Here is a 20,721-nt window from a genome sequence, read left to right on the forward strand (position 1 = left end):
TCAGTTCTCAACAGCTCTGCCAGTCTGAAAACCAAGAATGAAGAAGGGGCAACAGAAATAGAAATATCTGTCAGGATTAGGAGTAAAAACCAAATGCAAGAAGAATTTAGGACAAAATTCACCCAGATAACAAAAGTCTTGGCTGCCCACCCCTCGGGGAGATGGCACAGGGAGAGGCAGAGTGTGCAGGCGTTGCTGCTGCAGGCCAGTAAACACAATCCACAGGGCAATAGATAGAGAAAATTTGTGAGAAGAGATGTAAAGACCTATATTCACACTTGGAGAAGTGTGATGATTCAGATGCTGGCAGCCACTTGAAAGACAGTCCTGAAGAACAGCACCAGCTTTCTTGTGAAGGCTTTCTGTCAAAGTTTCAAGTGCTTTGTTTATTCCTCTTAGCAAGTGGATAACCCTGAGAAATACAGCAACACCACAAACACATTACTGAATAAATGTCCTGCAACATAAAAATAATTGAAGTAATAATCATGTGGTTCTCTGAATAGCTATCACCTCGATTTTTTGCATGCAATTAAAACCAAGGAAAGAATGCTGATGACTTGACTGCAAGATGTAATGCTGAAAGGGCTGGGGCAGGGAGAGGTGCTCTGCAATTCCAACAGGACAAGGAGAGACCCCAGGGCAAAACCTGGCACTGAGGAGGTGGCACTCAGCAGGCACAGGTGGGGTGGGCAAGGCCAAGGCTCTTGGGTACAAAGTTATTTCACCAAACTTGCACAGCTGCCATCACAATTGTTCTCACAGAGCCCTGTGAGTTTTCTCACAAAAGTTTTCTATTAACTTTCTAGTTTATTTATAACAAAAAATGACCAGTGCCAAGTGAGTGTAGAAATAGTGGAAAATCTCATCAACAGCTGGGCTCAGACATTCGGGACAGGCACCAAAAAGAGCCACAACGAGTCCTGTGGCTACCTGTGAGGGAGCTTCAGGACCAGGTCCTGGAAGCCTTAAGCAGGAAACCCTCCCTGGCTTTCTCAAGGAGAAGCTGCCCCCATGTTCTGTGTGCAGGCAGCAAAGCACAGCAGGAGCTTTGCCTGTGGGGTCCATGAGCACTGTCCTGTCTGTCAGCATGAGCCTGCTTGGCTACGTGGATATTTCCAGGGAAAGCCACTGCTGGACTGCTCTGAGAGGCCAGAGCATCCCCACAGCCCCTTCAGGGAGCCCAAACTAGGCTGGAAACAAACACCACTGAGAAGGCACAAAGAGCTTCTTCACAGAAAACTGCATTATCTACCAAGGGACAGAACTTCTGGGTGACAAGACACGGGGTCTGGGTTGAGCCTCCACCACACCAGGTGCTCTGAGCAATGTGCAAAGGGGTCAGGAACTCCACGAGGCAGCTGGACATCATGAGAGGACAGCACACTTCTCCTTGGAAATGGGATATTGAGCATTAAGCCTCCCTGCTCTCAGCATTGCCATCTGGTGAATAAAGCCCAAGGATTGCTCTAATTAGTTCTGTCCGTCTGCACGAAGTAGGACCTACAAAATTTCTTCCAGATCCACTTCAACCAAAACATCTCCAAGAGCTGGGTCTGGGAATAAAAGCCTGGGCAAGGGGCTCCACTTGGTGCTGTGAAAGATGTGGGTCTCACACATCGCACACTTTCAAATCTAAATTCCTCTGGGGCTGCCAGAGCAAGGCTCTGAAGAGAGATTTACACCATTATGCCAAAAGCAGAATCAAGCCCTGGATTTACTACTCTCTAGCTGAGAGCAGAAATGCTGAAGTACTCCATCCCTCCTCCTCCTCCTGGACGAATCTCTACCCCGTGGTACACGAAAAATGCCTTTCACAGCTCCACACATTAATAATAATAATAATAATAATAATTCTTTTCGGGACTGAGCCGTGACGCCTCCCCCAGCCCGGCGCCGCAGCGGGCTCGGAGCGGTGCCGGGCACGGTGGCAGCGGGTGGCAGCTGTCCCTGCCTCCTCCTGCCCATCCTACGGGAGCAGGGCACAGCGAGCCTGGCAGCCTGCAGGTGTCTCCCAGCGGAGGAGGCTGCGGAGCCCCTGGGGAGGATGATGTGCGGTAGCCGAGCAGATGTTCACTCGCCTCTGGGGCTGCTCGGGAGGCAGAGCCGCTCCGCTGCCCTCAGCGCGCTGAAGCTCCGCGGCTGCGAGGGACCGGCCCCGCTGCCGCTGCCGCTGCCGCTGCTGCTCTAACCCACAAGGGCTGCGAGGGATCGCCCAGAATGGGAGTCTGCCTGCACGGCTTCCTTCACCGCTTCTACAGCGCGCTGCAAGAAGCTGGGAGTTTTGATGCCTGGACAACTGGATTCTGAATCGTGAGAGGCTTTGAAACCCACCCCCCCCTCCCAAATAAAACAAACCCCTTTGACTTCTTCTCTCAGCAGGAGGGGGAGGGAGGGCGGATTTACCATGAAGACAAATCGAAGATGCAGAGCCCTGCTAGCAGTGAGTCTGAATCTGATGGCTCTCCTCTTCTCTACAACAGCTTTTATCACGACCCACTGGTGTGAGGGCACACAGAGGGTCCCCAAGCCGAGCTGTGGGAAAGAGAAGAAGACAAACTGCCTCAACTACGGCGGGAATGAGACTGCAAATGAGACGAACCAGAATGTGGTTCATTACAGCTGGGAGACGGGAGATGACCGCTTCCTTTTCAGGTATTTCCACACTGGGATCTGGTACTCCTGTGAGGAAAATATCAATGCTGCCGGTAAGTCTAAACCAACTTCCTCGCAGCCTGTGTTGCTTTGTGCTCTCCTCGGTGTGATAAGCGACGGGCGAGCCGTGCCGTGCCGTGCCTCGGAGCAGGCTCGCCCTGCGGAGAGAGGCAGCGTTTGAACAGTTCTTTTGTTGAAAAGCAACCTGTTTCCTGCCGGAGCAGGGATCTGCTTGTTTACCTGCTGGCTGCTGCAGGCTCTGAGCTCTCCAGCCCAGGCAGCCGAGCCAGCAGCGTGTGCCACCGTGCCGGGCACTGCGGGCTCCGCTGCTCGGAGCGCTCCTTGGGGAGCGGCTGGCATCCCACAGCATCGCCCCAGCACCGGGGATGGCAGGGCGGCACACAGGGCGGCACACAGGGCACGGCTTGGACCAGCTGGAGCCCAGCCTGCCTCTGCTCTGCTCCCCCTGAAGTCAATGACCGCCCGCCAGCCCGCCCTGGAGCGTGTGTTTATTGAACAGGGAAATGCAGTTAAAGGGCTCAACTGGGCACAAGAAAGCTCATTTCTGTTCCCTGCTCAGCCATTTACTTGCTGGGAAGCACTCAAAAAGACATCTCCCCAGCTTATCAGTGCATTCATTTGCTCTGCTGTAGCCTGGCACTTCCCAAGGAATAAAACACTGGAGGGTGGATGGCAGGCAGCTGCCCTGGGACCGATTTAAGTCTCAGCAGATGCAAACTGACAGCCCCTACTCCCAGAGCTGTCTGCTAGAGCTAACATCCACACTCTGCTTTTGAAAGAGCTCTTCTCTAGATTATGTGACTGAAAAATAAAGTTTACACGTGTGACACGGTATGAGATGATGGGTTGTGGATACTTGCTCCTCACTGGGGTGTTCCCCATCTCATCCCATCCCATCCCTTCCCATCCCATCCCATCCCATCCCATCCCATCCCATCCCATCCCATCCCATCCCATCCCATCCCATCCCATCCCATCCCATCCCATCCCATCCCATCCCATTCCACCATTGCCCAAGGAGCAGAGCAAGTACATCAGTAGATTCACTGCTGGGAGAAAGGAGCAGCTAACCACGGATGTGTTATGTCTCTGAGAACACAGCCCCTCTGGTAATGGGAAGTTTAGGGCAGAATTCTGGTAGAATTGATAGAGTTCTCTGTGAGAATGTAGTTTTAAATGGGGAAAACCTGGGGGAGTGAGCTCAGCCTGTTTCATCCCAAGAGGCTGTGTATTCTCCCTGGTGTTTTGGAGGAGAGTAGTTGCAGAATTAGTTGTTTATTGAAACTCAATTGAATGTAAAAAAGGAAAGTTCATGAACTCCAGCCTTGGGACGGCAACAGCTCCAGGCTGAAATGAGAGCACCAAAGCAACACTCTTGATGTTAGAAAGAAAACCACAGAAGAAAAAGCTTATTTGTCTTACTGATTTGGGAATCAGCTTAGGCCACAGCAGCCGAGTGAGAAGCCTAAGAATCTCTGGCTTTTTGAGCATCTTAGCTGGGGTTGGCACGATCAAGGATGCCCATATTTCTGGCACATACTGAAATCTTTCCAAGTCCAGATTTATGTGTGAGATAAGTTGTAACTGTGTGACTCTAGCCCACTCAGAAAAGTGAGTTATCTGTGGGAGAAGAGAAACACAGTGATCTATTCTGTACCGGGTAAACAAAGCTGTGCTGTAGTGGGTGATTTCAGGAGAAAGTTGGAAGCCTGCTGTAAAAAGTTTTGGTGAAAACAGGAGAGAAGGGGTTGCTTCTCCCTCTCCACACCCCCACAGCAGCTCTCTGAGCGTTTCCTCTTATTTGAAACACTAACCTGGGAGGAAGTACTCCTCAGTCAGCAGACTAGGAGTGACCAGCCTTTGGAAATAACCCGGGCAGGCACAGGGATATACTGCCTTAGACAGACAGCTGCCTCTTTCAGATTTACCGTGCCTGCTCCTGGTAGGGACAGGAACAATGTAATGGACACGGGTCTAAATTTGTCCCTAATAGTGCCAACATAAAATACCTGACAGCTCTTTGCTCAGACTGATGGGTTTGTAATACCAGACTGCCAGAGTGTTGTCATGGCCTTCTGCAGCCTGACTGATGATCATTTTATCTGAGCTGCAGGGCCCCGAGGCACCAGCCCCAACCCAACAGCACTCAGTCTCTGTGAGGAATCCACCCCAGAGGCTCAGCCCCCATGCTCAGCACACCTGCTGACCCCAGTCCTGCCCCTTCACAAGTCACACACTCACGGGTGTGTGTTAAACAGCACTGTATTAATACTGTCAAATAGTGGTGTATTAAATTAGTCTAAATCCCCAGCTCAAATGCACTGTACACTGTCAGTGGCATCTTTCTTAAAGCTTTACCAGCAGCACATTGAAGTGACTGCAGCAGCAGCCTTGCTTCAGGCAAAGTCCCTTCCACAGTCACTCCCAGCCTCACACCTTGTCAGCAGAACATATGGCCAGAGCCCATGGTCAGCACCATTCCCTCAGCTCCCATCCCCTTCCTGATTCCTCCCTGACTCACTGGTGCCTGAATTTAAGCAACATGAGAGGAGACCTCACCACAGTCTACAACTTCCTCATGAGGGGAAGAGGAGGGTCAGGCTGTCTCCTCTGTCATGACCAGTGACAGGACCCGAGGGAATGACCTGAAGTTGTGTCAGGGCAGGTTTAGGTTGGATATTGGGAAAAGGTTCTTCTCCCAGAGGGTGTTTGGGCACTGGTCCCAGCACCAAGGCTGCCAGAGCTCCAGGAGTGTCTGCACAACACCTTCAGGCACAGGGTGGGATTGTTGGGGTGTCTGTGCAGGGCCAGGAGCTGGATTTGATGATCCTTGTGGTTCCCTTCCCGTGTAGGGTCCTCTGTGGTTTGTGCTGGATCCCACCAGGCACGTGTGAATGCCAGTAACTCTCTCTGTGACTGTGGTACTGCCAAAACTCTCCAGAGCCTCCAAACTTTCACAGCTATGAGCCACATTCTTCCTCCAGCCATCAGCCTTTTGATTCTCTCTCCTCCAGCGACACTGTCAAAACTTTTTTGCTCCCTGCACTGGTGCAGCTGCAACACAGCAGATCTTGTAGTGCCAACAGGAGAGCTCCCAGCAGACTGATGCTGCAGGGACCAGGATTCCAGGGCTCCCAGCTGGCTGGAGGGGCTGGGACTCAGTCACACTTTAAAATGACATTTAGGCAGGAAGCAAACAAATTTTTGAGTGTCTTCTCCTTGCCCCTGTTTATCTGCAATGTGCATTTAGATTCCAGAGGCTGAGGAGCAAGCAGCATGCCATCCACTTTGTGCAGAGCCCAGTGGAGCGTGCCTGCCTCTTGGTGCCAGTTTCTGGTTTCCACTGACAGCTCTAACAGAGATTGAATGCTGTGATTATTTCTGAAATAATTTGTGAATCTAGAGTTTATTTTTATCCAGCATGTCTAGGACAGCTCAAGAATTCAAAAAGCATTTCGTACCTGAGAAATGTAATCGTGAATCCCCTCTGGGAAAAGAAGGGCTGGAGCATTTATATATCATTGGTGGGGGAGTCCTGTAATTATTTAGCACAATTTGTGACTCAAAAGTGTGCTAAATCCCAGTCTACCAGAAAGAGGTTCTCCCTTTCAGAGTGGGTTCAGTGCTTTGGATCCCACACAGGTGGAGGTGCCTTCTGTAGGAGCAACACACCCAGCCCCCAAAGGGTGATAAAAGAAGATAAAGCTCTGCAGACTGTGCTGCTCATGAGCCCTGTTCTGCTCTTGGGGCCTCCTCCTGGGCTATGAGCTCCTTAGCCATGGCCAGATGTCTCAGAACCAAACTCACCAGCATTTAATTTCTTTTAAAATGTGACTTGGAGTGTGTATTTTGTTGCATACAGAGCCTAGGTCTGTGCTTGGGCAGCTCACAGGGCACCACACCAGTGGTGCACTCACAGCAGCAGTGGTGGATTCCATGACTCAAGAGCACACACACCATGAAAAAATTAACACATCAAGTAGGCAAGGTGGCATATCAATTTCTAAAGGGAGTTTGAGAATAGGAAATAGTTTGTGTTGCTGGGAAGCAGTAAGAAGTCAGCCAGTTTTGCTCAGTTGTGTGTTTGCTTTGATGTTAATAGAAAAACCCGTGAACTCAGACCTTGCTTGAGTTGCCAGTGAGCAGACAAGCTCAGTATTAACATCCACAGCCAGAGGGGAAGAGCAGCTGCCCAGCTGCCTTTTAAGAGTACAGTCCCATTAAATAAACAAGGATGCTCACCATTCTCCCCAGAAACCAGGAGAGCAGGAATGTGTGTGCATGGCTTGTTTTGTGGGTTTGGATTGAATCTTTTGGGGGGCAAGGGGTCTGTAACCTTTTGTGTGCTCTATGCCACCTCTTCCTCAGCACTTCTGAAGGAGGAAATGGTAGAGTGGAATTTAGATTGGATGTAAATGTCAAAACGGGTCAGAAATGTGGGCACTGCCTGCGCCTTGAGGAGGAGCCAGAGAAGGAGAGGGGCTTCTGCAGAAATGAGTAAATCTGTGACATAAATACCAGAAGTTGCCATAGCCTTTCACAGCTGCAGAGTGGTTCTGCAACACCTTTGTCCCCCGCCCCCTGTGATAATCACACATCACAGTGATTCACCACAGGTGGCTGCTCAGAGAGGGCTGGGGAGAAGTACCTTGTGAGTATATAATTAAAAGCAAGAGGACTTGGGAATTCTTGCTGGATTATGAGAAATACAATATAATTGGCATGACTGAAACCTGGCAGGTTTATTCGCATGAGTGGAATGTAAAAATTGCTGGTTATAAATTGTTAGGAAGGAAAGAGTGGTAAAAGGAATAGAAGAGGCAGAGCTCTGTATTAAAGATAAAATTTCCAGTGCTAGAGGAACTGAACCCAGGAGCCCAGGATAATCTCCATCTCAGGATGTTGAAATAATTGGTACATGAAAATGCAGGTTTGGAAGAATCTGTACATCAATGTATTTGAAGAAAAGTGGAAAAAAAATCATACAGGCCACTTGACCCAGGGATTTTAGGACAGTTTTCAGAGAAAGCACTCATTGCATGGCAACAAATAGGTTTTATCAAAGGTATGGGTTTATTAAAGATAAAGCATTTACCAAGATGAATCACTTCTCAGACAAGGGTAATGGATTAGACCCAGTCTCTGTGGATTCACAAAAGACATTTGGTGGAATGTCCCAGTGCAAACTCTTTCCAGAGGAGCTGTAGAGAGTGGGGAGGATGGCAAGAACAGAGGGAGGCAGGCAGGCTCCCTCACTGGGGAGCACTGAACAGCCTGAGCCCAGGGCACTGAGATGTGACATTGGTGGGGATCAAGTGACAGTGACAGAGCTCAGACAACACACACCATTGACTGCTTCCATGATTCCAGAACAAAAGGGCATAACAGACAAAAACAAGGACTCCTTCCTGCAGAACTCCCTGCCAGGGAATGCTGAGAAGGCCAAAATTGGGATTTGCATGGATCCAGAGAGGAAAGCTCCATTCCTGTTATAGAGAGGTTGATTTTAGAGCAATCCCTGACTGGGAAGTCCCCAAACTGCTGCTGCAGCACTGGTGTGACAAGGGGAGTACAGGAGCAGAATCACCCTGTGCCCACCCCTTCATCTTTCCCTAAATATCTGTCACTGGAGAAAACAAAAGACAGTGGAGCAGAGAGACATTTTGCATCAACCTGTGTTGCAGGTTTACTTTATTTTATTGATTGTCACTGGGATAAATAGATTGTAAACTGACTAAAGAACAGTCTTACAAGGAGACTGTGGCAAGTAATACAGGGAGAATTATCCCAGTGGAGACCAGGTATTTCCAGTTGTCTTCACATTTGGTTTTGGGACTGATTCTGTTATTGCTGGAATTAGCAATTTAGGAAAAAAAGAGCTAGGGATACAATTTGTGTCACCTAAAAAACTGAAGGCAAGATGAATCCTCCAGCCAGCCTATGGCCATCAGCAAATGTAGGTGTCTGTGCCCAAACTGATCAGCGTCCTCGTTAGAGAGGAGAGCAGGGGGCACTCCTTGGGAGGTTACACTGCTCCTCCTGTGGATGAAACGAGCCCTGGCATTTCGTGTTTGCCTCACTGGCCAACAGGGAGTCTGTCTAAGACATTGCAATTCCCAACACAGAAGTCTTGATTTGAAGAGAATAATCCTGTCTTGAATCGCTTCTTACGTATGCTGCCACACAAAATCTGGGAATGCTGGCACCACAGAGGAGAGATTTGTCTGCATAACTGCAAATGTGAGCTGGCCTGAGAGAGTTCTAAGAACAGCATTACATTTAAAAAAGGTTAAAAGCACCAGATGCCGAGGCCTAGAGCTCTGTGAGGTCACAGGTAGGTGGTACCTTGCCCCTGGTACCAATTGCAGGGGGAAGATAAGAACCAAATTGGGGGCCAGTATTTGTCTGTGGGGTGGCTACGAGCTGCCAAGTGCCGTGGCATAAAGGAAAGGTTATTCCAGGGGAAAAATCAGCACCACAGGCAACACCAGTGTGTTTTGTAAGTGCCATGGTGCATGGGTATGGTAAGGAAAAGGAGAAAGTGAAATAGGTGCAGAGTGGGATTTCCAAGGTAGTTAAGGAAAAGAGAATCTCCTTCAAGAAAAGAAAGCTGATGTTCTGCAGTGTACCAGACTGAGGAGCTACAGGGGATACAGTAATACCTTACACATGTATGAACAAAGAAAATAATATGGCTTGAGTAACTGATAATTGAGGGGGGGGAAGTGACAATGCAAGGACAGGTTCCTGCAGAGTGTGTCTGGACCTCACCTCCACAGAGGGCAGTGTGAGCAAAGGAAACCCATGGGCTGGAATGGAGCCTTCCAAAGTCCAGGAAGAGCTGCAGGAGAGAAGAGGAATGTTTCTGGCGTGAGGGAGCTTGGAGCGAGTCCTGCATAGCTGATGTGTTGGTGTTCTAAGGAGGTTTGGGAGGAGCCCTCCTGGCTCTGTGACATCCCTGCTCCATCCCTGCTGGGCACCAGGGAGAGCCAAGGAAAAAATAACTGCTGACTGGGTGCCCATCACGTTTTCTGGAGGTTTTAATGCCTTCTCTAATCTAAAAGCAGCAGAAATTGGCTCCAGGTGGAGGCAGTGCATGAGGAGGCTGCTCTGCTGCTGCTGACATTATTACAGCTGCTCAGGATCTAATTGCTATGGCTGCTCATGCACTGAACATTAAACTGATGATCTAATTTGGGATCAGAAGGGAAATCTCCCTCAGGCTAGATAACAGGGAGAGTAACAAATTTTTGCCTTCCTTTACAGCATGGGAAGGATCCATTGCAGAAAAGCACTTGTGAACTCCTCCTAACAAATCTCTGGTATTTTGCTTTCAGGATGAGATAGGTCTGGCCATAGGAATTTACAGATTTATTCGTGTTCCTCACGAGGACTCTTGCTCCCTTCCTGTGGTACATGATAGCTGTGATTTCTCTGGTGGTGATTGCTTTATTGCAGACATTCAGGTTTTTATAGCATGTTGGGGATATTTTGTGTCTGCGGTGCTCTGGGAGTTTTGGATTTTAGGTCCTCCTGATCCTGCTGGGCAGACTAGCTGTGTGAATATCTATCATCCATAAAACATGGACATAAAGTCCCTGCAGGCTGAGCCTCATAGCAGAGCAAAGGAAAGGACCAGGCAGCTAACTACTCCTTATTAGATATGTTATTCTTCCTCATGAGTGTTTGAATGTGTCTGTTCTCAGCCATTTAACCCAGTAGCCTTAAAGGAAACATCTGAGGAGTTCTGCTAGTTCCTTGTAAATGGGATAAACTTCAAAGTGCTGGAAGATTAACACACAGGTCCCAGATTTCAAAGGGAACTGAGATGCCTTACCCCAGTGTCAGCTCAAAATATGAACAGATACATTCAGGGCTGAGCAAACACATAAGGGATGGAAGATCAATCACCATGGTATCCCCATGGGTTTTAAATCACACCAGACTCCATCCTGATGTTAAAACTTTCCATATGTGGAGTTAGGAGAACTGGCTGGCTGGCAGATCTCAAAACAGGGACATACAGGTTGCTGTGGTTTAACAGCTGATCATGAAGTGTTGCTGAGCCCCTCACTCACTCCTGCCCCAGTGGGCTGGGGAGGAGTCAGAGAAAGGTAGCACCACTGGCTCGAGATAAGAACAGCTTAATAATTGCAGTAAGGAAAATACAACAACAAGAAGAAAGAAAAATAGAGAAAAGCGGGGAGAGAGGACTAAAACCCCCTCAAAAATTGTTGCACAGTGCAGCTGCTCACTGCTGCCCAGCCCAGCCCAAAGAACAGACTGGCAGCTCCCAGCAAACTCTCCCCAGTTCACACACTGAGCACCACATTCCGTGGTCTGGAATATCCCCTGGCCACTCAGGCCAGCTGTCCTGGCCATGCTCCCTCCTGCTTTTGGTGCAGCTGTTCAGTGGCAGAGCATGAGACACTGCAAAGTCCTTGATTCAGGCAGGCCCTGCTCAGCAACAACCAAACCACCTCTGTGTTATCAGCATTATTCTCACCCTAAACCCAGCACACAGCCCTGGGCCTGCTGCAGGAACAAAACTGAAACCAGGGCAGCAGGGAATAGGGCTGCTCCTACCACGACCCTCTGCAGTCACAAATTGGTGCAACATCAGTGTTCTTATTGCTAAACCAAAAGGCAATATCAGTCTTTGCTGATCTAGCTTAGAAAGGAATACAAAAGCCAGTGAGTAATAAGAAGCAGATGTAATTACTATGGAATGACACGGCTTGTAGAATAGTCACAGGCAAACAAAATCCACTTTCCTGTGTTCCACCTTCCATTTGGCTGACAAAAGGATTCAAACCATGCTTACAGTGTGGAAAATCAATTGAGAGGCAGAGACATTCCACCATGCTTAGACTCACTAGGTTTGGAGAGACCAAAGAATCCTCATCATGCAGCCTCATTTTATTGTGCATCACCCAGGCAGACAAAAACACTAATGAGAATTTGTTTCAAAGTTATTGGGTACATGCTTGGGAACAAGGCACACAAGAGGAAATGCAAGCACCATTTTTCTTCAAAAACTGGATATTCATTTCCAGTGTGCTGCACTTCACTTCCTTTAAAAGCCATGGAGAAAAGGTTAAAAAGGCTTTTAAAAGTTTCCTGTTTCCATACCCCAAGCCAGGGGCTCCTGCCTGGAAAAACAGGACATCCCAACCCAAAGAGCAGCCAGGGCAGGCACAGGAGGACAGGAGAAGGCAAGACTTCACACAGTGAGGGACATCCAGCAGCTCATCCTCTGTGAAGAGCATTGGGTTTTGTCTTTCCCAGTTTTCTGGGTGTCTCAGGGATCCTGGATTGTCAATATCTAGTTTATTTTGGCATATTTACATTGGCTCAGGGTCAGCACAGTGTGCCACCTCTGGGATGAGCGGGTGAAACCCTTCCCTTCCTGTTCTACAGCTTCAAACAGCTTAAAGCAACTCAGAGCTCCTTGATTTAATGAAGTCAGCTCTAATTTGACACCAAAATCATTGAAAACCTCTCTCAGCACTGCTGTTCCCCCGATTTTCACAATCACTTGGAAACCTGAACTCCTTTGCAGCTCTCCAAATGATGGATGTGTGTACACATCCTTCAGGTCTCACCAAGATAATCAGCTGAATCTTGTGACTTGGCTGGGTTTCAATTAGACATGATTTGAGAGCAGCCCGTGGAGATGTTTGCTTTGAGATGCTGGCTGAGATTTTTCACATCAGGGAGAGTTGCAGCCTGGAAGGAGCAGTTGCCATGGCATAGTCCCAGCAGCAGCACCAGCATTCCCAGCTCTGCCCACACTCCCTGCCCTGCCCAGCCCTTCCCTGCTCCAGCCACCCGAGAGGGAACCCCACCGTGGGAACGGGACCTCGGGGATAAAATTAGCAACATTCCTTCGGGAATGTGCAAACTGAGGAGAAGTGCACGCCCGAAATGGGAAAGTGGGAAGCTTTGCATTTTTCCTGCTTTGAGACGTAGGAGGTTGGAAGGGATTGGGTTTGCTGGAGGAGAAGAGCAGCACAGCATTCAGCTTTCAAAGCAATCCCAAAGGCAGTACAGGCTGTGAGTAATCACTGAGAAATTGGGCAAATTCTCAAGATGTTTAGAGGTAGCAGAAATGTTGATGGGCAGCAGCAATGAATGGCAGCCGTCAAAGGAAGGGAAAATAATTATCTGCATAGTTCAAGACATGTTTTTGTGCAATTCTGTGCGAGCTTGTTTCTTTTCCAGAAGAAAATATTGCTGTGAGCTTGTTTCTTTTCCAGAAAAAAATGTTGCTCCAGCAAAATCAACAGGGTCAACTGGAAAATGTTGATTTTACAGATTAACACTCAATTTTTCATTAGGAAAAAAAAGTCAATTAAGTGCTCTGAGACTACTTTAATCAAAGTTTGCATATTTCAGTTGGTAATTAACCTGATACAACTCAGATTGAGTGAGTCCATTAACCTGTATTTTCCCTCATGTAGTACTTTTTTTTCACTGAAGTTGTGTTGGAGTCCTCAGCCTCGTCTAGGCTGGGATCCCTTGAGGGTTATATCTTTTTTTAGACAAATACAATGATTTTACTCTCAGTAGATGATGTGGGATCTCATCAGAATCACATGACTCCAGATATAATTGGAGAGATAAAGATGTCTTGGGGCCTAGTGGGGAAAAAAAGGGACCTTGTCTGTCGTAGGCTGGGAGCCAGGGTGTTACTAAAAGGGAATGTTGTTTAAAAGAAATGTAATCATTTAAATTTCCATCATAACTGCACTTTTGAACTCGTAAAATTTTATGCAGAGTAAGTGGATACAGACAGATTTTCTTTCTTCCTTTTTCTTGGTGAGATGAAAAGCAGAGTTATAACAGAGTTAAGCCAGAACTACCAGACTTCTTTTAAGTCAATTTATTTAACTTGAATATTTTCAAACCGTGTCATTGCAAGACATACAAAGTAGGATTTCTCAGGGTTGTTTTTATTTTGCTGCTCTCATTATTAATCAGGCATTTACCCCTGGCTCAGAGAGGAAAGAACTCTGGAATGCAGGACCAATAAGTAGGACCCAGAACATCAAATTCTGCTCTTTGTTATGACAATAGCCATGTTAGAAACAGAATATTGTCTTGAAGCTGAAGCACTTTCTGGGTGTTTTTTCTGCCTTCTTCCTCATTTCTGGTCTAAACCACCAGGTTCCTGTGTGAGGTCCTGAGGACAGGAGCAAAGAAATCACACTTTTAGTGGCAGAAGGATTAGAATGTGGGTCTCACAGGGCTTGGATGAACATCTGAATGCTGGAGCTCAGACCCAATTTATGTGCACTCAGACCTGCCTTCCAGCTGATTCCATGGGCCCAGGCAGGAATTGCAGGCTGGAAGCCACAGGCAGGCATGTGTGATGTACCCAAAGATGGGCAGGGCAGGGCCCTGGAGCCAGCAAACCGTGGGACCTGATGGCTCTTTGGAACCTGTTTGCCTCGATTTTCTGGCAGGATTGAACTTGGGGGAGCTTGGGTTTTCATATTATGCTCAGGCTAGAGAGGTGCTGGGCTCTGAGCTCTGCCTTGGGAAGGTGTGAGGATTTGGCTCCAGCAGAGTCCCAGTGCCCACAGGGTGTGTGGAGCTGGAAAGGATTCACCCTGCAGGGCTGAGGGATCTGCTCCAGCTGCAGAGCAGTGGGTTGGGAGAAGTCCCAGAGAGGTTGAGAGTCTGAGAGGATGCTGAGCATGATCCCAGGAAGCTGAGCCTGGGGACTTTAAGGGCCAGGGAATTCCTTTTCCTTCATCTGTTTGCTGCTGGGCCCTTCCCATCCAGGCTGGGCAAGCATTCAAACACTCACACACACACTCACACACACACTCACACACGTGTGCAAGCCTGACACTGCTGTCTCTGACCACACAAGCCCTCAGAGAGAGCTGTGCCATCATCAGCACCCACAGGAACATCAGCCAGCACCTCTTCCTCCTCTGCCTGTCCAGGTGTGCAGATCCTGCTGGAACATCTCCACCTCTCGCCCCTGCAGATGCATGGGGACAGCACACTGGTGGTCCCTCAGATATTTCCATGGGCTCTACATCTGTTACCCACACAACCTCGAGACTCTTCCCACCCACCAGCTCAGTCTTTCCAGATGTGTCTCCTCCCACTCTCTGGCTGCTCCAGTTCGAAATTCTCCAGCAAGTTACAAATACTCATAGACATGCACATATGCAGAATTAGATCAATTAATCAGCATCAATCAGCCACAGATAAACTTTGGAGTCTGGCTAGCTCCCAGTCCTGCAGATGCCTGTGGCCCGTGTCCCCTCCTTGGGAAGCCCAGCTGAGCCCGTGCAGGGTCAGTGTGATTGGGGGGTGCATTTGCAAGGACTTGCACAGATTATGTTTCTTCCTCACCCTTGGGAAGCCGCAGAAGAAGCTGGTGCCAAGTTCTTTGCTCATGGCTGCTCAGGTGTTGTTGAGCCCTCTGTCCTCAGCCTCCAGCAGCTCCCTGTCCCTGCTGAGCTCCACAGAGCTCACACGCACTGCTCATGGCCACTGCTCCTGTGTGAAGTGCAGAGAACCCCAGCCAGGTCCCAGCTCTTCTTTCTGCTTGAGTGGAGGGCAGGAGAGGTCACTCCTTGGCTTTCTGCTCTGTCAGGATCACAGCCACTAACAGGTGAAGGCAGGACTGTCAGGGGATGAATCCCAGAGACTCTCCTTGTGGCTTCTCTGAACAGCCTTTTCTGTATTCTCCAAAGACTCTCCAGGAGCCTGGTTAGGGGGAGAAGATGCATCTGGAAAAGGACAGCACAGCAGGATAAACTCTGCCAAATCTAAAATTAAACTTAAGAGGGCTTAAGAGATCAGTTATACAAGATACCCAAAAATAACTTAGAATAAATCCTAAGAGGAACAGTGAAAGCACTGCTGACATCTTCAGTTCTCAGCGAGATGCATGTCTGCATGTGCAAGTGTGGCTGTGCTTTATAAATACCACCAGTGGTTACCATTGAAAATGGAAGAGGGTTTTCCAGTGTTCCAGCAGCAGGAACAGCAAAGGGGAGGGTCAGGAACTGCTGCTGCAGCTCCTACCATGACCTTCAGCAGCAAGCCAGGCACAGTCAGCCATTCAAAGTGAGGTGACATCCTCGCTCTTCTCTGTCTCCAGTCATTCCTTTTTTTCCCTATGACTCCTAAAGGACTTTTTCTGGACACCCCAGCACTTTCTGTTATTTAAACTGGAGGCCTCACCACGGGGACAGATGGTGTTCTGGGCAAGCTGAATTTGAGGGAGGAAGAGGATGCACATTCCTCCCAACAGCCTGTGACCACCCTCTCCTCTGTCCTGCAGATAAGGCACCTAGAGCCAAGCACTCAGAGAAACACTGTCCCTTGCCAGGTGTCTGACCAGCTCTCAGAGCAGCCTCTGCAGTTTTTCTAGTAGCAAAGGCCATCCCCCTTTACCTTCTTGGGATAACACTCTGGAGAGTCAGGTATTTGTTAAAGGTTTCCAGTAATATGGCTTTGGATTCACTGTAACACAAGTGAGGGATGATCAGTGAGAGACAGCTTGAAGTCAGGTTCAAATAAAACTGTGATAAAAGCAATAACTTACATCTGACCAAAAAAAAAAAACCAAAACACCAGAAAACCCAGACCCAAACGTCAGATCCATATGGCTAGAATGAAAAATCCTGCTTAATCTGCTTATATCAAGTCCAAATCTAGAGGTCACTCTCCCTATACTCCCTTGATTTTATGTCAGTAAAATTCCTGAGAAACCTCATGCCCTAAAACTCAGAGGTTCTGGATGAGAATGTTTTCCACTTACACCTCTACTATATTTTATAGTCCACTTATTTATCTGGATTTCTTGGTCAGGAACCTAAAGTAGAGAACCTGGGGGAGCTGGGCTTGTTCATGTCCCTACAACCAGAGAAAGGATGACTACACTGATGCCAGAGCAGCTATGGAAGTTTGCACTGGGTATAAGGAAACACTTGTGCAGAAATGGAGCAGAGTGGGAAGAAGCTCCACCTTTGAGTCACCAAGGGATGGCTGTCACCATCCTTGAAGCATTTCAGAATCTGTGTGGGAAAAGTCACGGCCCTGCTCTGTGATCCTTGTGATCACTCCTCTGTGAGGAAATGTGCAGGGCTGGTCATTTCTGTGATCCCTCACTCATCTTTCCATCTGTGTGCCCCAAAACTTTCTGACTCACTCACCTGGCACTTCTGCTCAGATACAGCCTGCCCTGCCCACCCCTTTGGAAACAGAGATGGTGCTTTGGCAAGCCAAGTGTCATTTCCTTTTCTTGGCTGTCCTCTGGGTTCACAGGGTAGAAATCCTTCCCCTGGACGTATCAAAAAGTGCATTTCAGTGTCAAGTGAACCTTTTCTTTTATAGCTACATAGAAAATGGACTGTGTACACATCACCTCTCAGTGTATTTAGCATAGATTTAAAGTTGCAAAAAGTAAATAAAAAGTAGTAAAACAGCATTATAATAATAGATTCTTATGTCAGCACAGCTATCATTTGAATGATTAGGTTCATCTCAATCTTGCCAGCAAAGACACAAGAAAGATGAACGCTTTATAGTGGTTTTTATGTATACTGAATTACAAATAAGAAAAAAATACACTGACTTCACCATCACCGTGGCATTTCACTGTTTATTCTTTTTTAATGGCTCACCTTTCCTAAATTAGTCTTTTGAACTTTGCAATTAAAAACGAGCAAAGCTAATTTTAAAAAACCAGCCTAGTCCTATAACTGCCTTTGCATCAATTGAAGTCTTAAAGGGCAAAATGGACTCTACTCCATGACCTCTGGCAGATGTGCCAGCACACCCTGGAGCACATCATATTGACAGCAACACACACACTTGGTGGAGAGATGCACCCAGGGCAGAGGGATTCTTTTATCATCTTTGGTTACCTGAAGAAGTAAAAAGAAAAGTCAAAGCATCCACCCTAAGATACATTTCCTGTTCAGAATCTTCTCAAGAATTCCTGCAAGGCCAAAGGTGGGGTCCTAAACACAGAGAGTTTAATTTTCAGTGGAGCACAGGGAGTGGCACAGGCTGCACTGCTCAGAGCGAGGCATTTGCCTCCTTTTTAAACTTTTAAAACATTTCTACATTTGCTAAGCTTCTTTGTGCTTCGGGTTTTGTCTTAGTCGTGTGTGTCACATGTGTCTATGGAGAGCTCAGTGCCATGGCAGTGCCCCCAGCACTGGGAGGTTGGGGCACACTGGGTGGGTGGTGAGGGGAGGAGGGCAGAAGTGTGGGTGAGAAAGGGCAGAAGTGTGGGTGAGAAAGGCACAGGCATTGTCTGATGATGAGATGGAGGAGGGCAGGAGTGTGTCTGAAAGAGCCCCCTGCCCTCAGTGCCACCTGCTGAGGTGTTTGTGCCACCCTCCAGAGCCCAGCACTGCTCATGCCTCGGCAAGGAGCATCACTGGCCCAGCAAGGAAGGATTTCCTTCTCTCCCTGTAACCCACACCCTGGATCCAGGGCTGCAATCCCAGGGGAAGCCCAGCCCTCGGGCACAGTGGGTTTGGGCAGGGTGGAGGAACAGGGGAATGTCTGTCCCCAGGGTGAAACAACCCCGAGGTCCTGGGGACACTGGGGTGGGAGTGAGGGCAGGAAGAGGAGGCAGAGAGACACCAACCAACTTCTGTCTCCTAAAATAAATCCTTTTCTTTTCAAGGTGAAAAATGTCGAAGTTTTATTGACCTTGCCCCGGCTTCTGAAAAAGGTAAGACCACACGGCCAAGACTTCTTCCCATTTTACAGATTGTGCAATGTTCATGTAAATGAGCAGGGTGTAAATGCATCAGTGTTGTCTTGTGGTACCTGGGTGCCAGGGTGCCTCAGCACACGGGGACCCACGTGTCACCCACGTTACACACAACCAGAAACATTTACCAAGGGTTTGTGACAGCTGTTTGCTCGCTTTATGCACGTCTGTCATTTATTTGATCTTAACTCAGATGGCTTTTTTGAAGAAAAATAAAGATTTCTATTGTAAGACAGGCATTTCCCTTCTTCCTCTAGTGAGGAAGGAAATGCTGCATGGTTTCCTCAGGCCATGAAGAATTTATGGTCAGAAAAATACAGCCACAGTACCAAATATCTCTTTGTGAGAAGGAAACATCCAGATGCTTCTTTGGTTGGTTTACCCTTGTGAAAAGTTATATATTCAAGTGTGCAGAAACAGGTTGTTTTCCTCACCCTGGTATTGGAGTTTCATTGATTAAATATTGAGATTTCTTTCATTTTCAGAAGCAATTCACCCCACATTTGAAAATCTATAAGGGAAACAAATGTGTAGAGTTCAATTAAAGTGAACAGAGCCCATCCTGGTCCCAGCTGATGAGGTGCCCCATATATTTTGTCAGATCACTTGAGACAATCCCAAAACCTTTTGGGTAGAGGGTGCCTTCCTCAGGCTTGGTGGAGCAGCAGTAAGTGGCATAAGGAACAACTTTCCTTAATTTGCCTGAATTGCTGATCCACTGGAAAAAGGGAAGAAAGGCAATTACTGCTAATAAAGCAGGGGAATATTGCAGGGAGAGGAACAGCCACAGAGCCTCTGTGAAATTCATTGTAAGCAGACCCAAATAAATTATGCACATAAGGGAAGAACAAGGCTGGGATTAGCGTCGCTAATGGGCTCCCAGTTAAATCTCACACACACAAATGGGACCTTGGGGCACAAAGGCTCTTATGAAACCACCAGCTCAACACTCAGCAGCCACCAGAAAACAAACTGTGTGCTAGAAAACATTGCAAAAGGACTCAGTGATGCCTTTTTGGGCTAGCTAAAAACAGAGGCCAGACAAAATTAAGAGAATAAAAAGCATTTCTATTTATTGAAGGGCCTTCAGGTGCATTTAGGGCAGACAAAACCCCCCAGGGGCTACACCCAAAATGGACAATGGGTCACAGGTTTTCACACTTTGATAAGTTTGGTCTATTTGCATATTGGGGTTAATCTTCCAATTACAGCTGCAGGTAATGAAGTCATTTACCCCAAGTTTGCTCCCCCAAATCACTTTTATTTACATTTCTTGAGGCCTGATGCAGTGAGGTGTCCTTGATTGCCAGCCTGGAGAGGAATTGTTGTGTCTGAGCAGAATGGGAAAGCAGCAGCTCACACTGGGTGTGGAGTTTAGAGTTATCCACTAAAGAATTACAGGATTACAAATATGTGAAAAATATAAAAGCTCAAATCCTAAGGTATTATCAGGAGCAGGGCAGAGAGCTACACAGCTGAAAGCTGCTCTTTTCTGGAATACAGTGGGGTATTTTGTGCTTTTTTTGTGCAGTATTTTGTGCTTTTTAGTGAAGCTCCCAGAACAGCAGTGAGGATCTCAAAGTTCTGGAAAGTTCTGTACGAGGATGGGAGCAGGGCTCATCCTGAAGGAGAGACACAGGAGGAGAGAGGATGGAGAGTGACAGGGTGTGAGAGGAGCTGGGGAAGGGAAGCTCCCTGCCTTGCCCATGCCAGGGCTGTGACAGACCAGAGCAAGCCCAGGGTGCCAGCTCTAAAGGCACTGGGGTGGTTTTCTGCTTCATCCCCTTTCTGAGAAACTTCATTATGGTGCATAATGCTTGGTGGCATCACCCACACACTTTCCAAAACAGCATTTAGTGCTTTACTTTTAGGATTTCTTTTGGTTGTGTGAAATGCTGTCAGCATTTTTTTTCCAGGAGAATTTTAGAGTTGCTACATGATGTCAGTGCATATTTCTAGACGATTCTATTTTTCTTTTTTGAGGAAGGAAGGCTCTTTCTGTGTAGTGTTATAAAGAAAATTCTATCTATTTCAGAAGACTTTCCATGGAGTTGTAAGGTATATTGACAGAAGGAGAGGGGAATGCTTTGTCAGAGATGGAAAGTGCTGGCCATCAGACTCATAAACATAACCAGGATAAATTCCACAACCATACATCAAGTTGGACACTGCAACATGGTTAATCTGGAATTTTCACCATCAGCCTTATACTCTGCAGAGCTACTTTCACCACGTGTGACGAGAAAATTGATGCCTGAGTTACTTTCATGAGGAATTCTTTA

At 47.6% G+C, this 20,721-nt stretch overlaps 1 protein-coding gene across 2 annotated transcripts in view; it reads left to right on the forward strand.

Annotated features, from left to right (window-relative positions):
• Positions 1–1,892: 1,892 nt before the first annotated feature.
• The window catches only part of GSG1L (GSG1 like), a 53,999-nt gene continuing 35,170 nt past the window's right edge, over positions 1,893–20,721 (forward strand). For both annotated transcript variants that reach the window (XM_088174527.1, XM_088174526.1), the window contains exons 1-2: positions 1,893–2,708; positions 18,350–18,397. In XM_088174527.1, the coding sequence (XP_088030653.1) occupies positions 2,408–2,708; positions 18,350–18,397 (349 nt within the window). In that variant the 5' untranslated portion in view covers positions 1,893–2,407. The remainder of the gene's footprint in view (positions 2,709–18,349; positions 18,398–20,721) is intronic.

The sequence above is a fragment of the Sturnus vulgaris genome, chromosome 16 (assembly GCF_052056855.1).
Source record: "Sturnus vulgaris isolate bStuVul1 chromosome 16, bStuVul1.hap1, whole genome shotgun sequence".
NCBI classification, from domain to species: Eukaryota; Metazoa; Chordata; class Aves; order Passeriformes; family Sturnidae; genus Sturnus; species Sturnus vulgaris.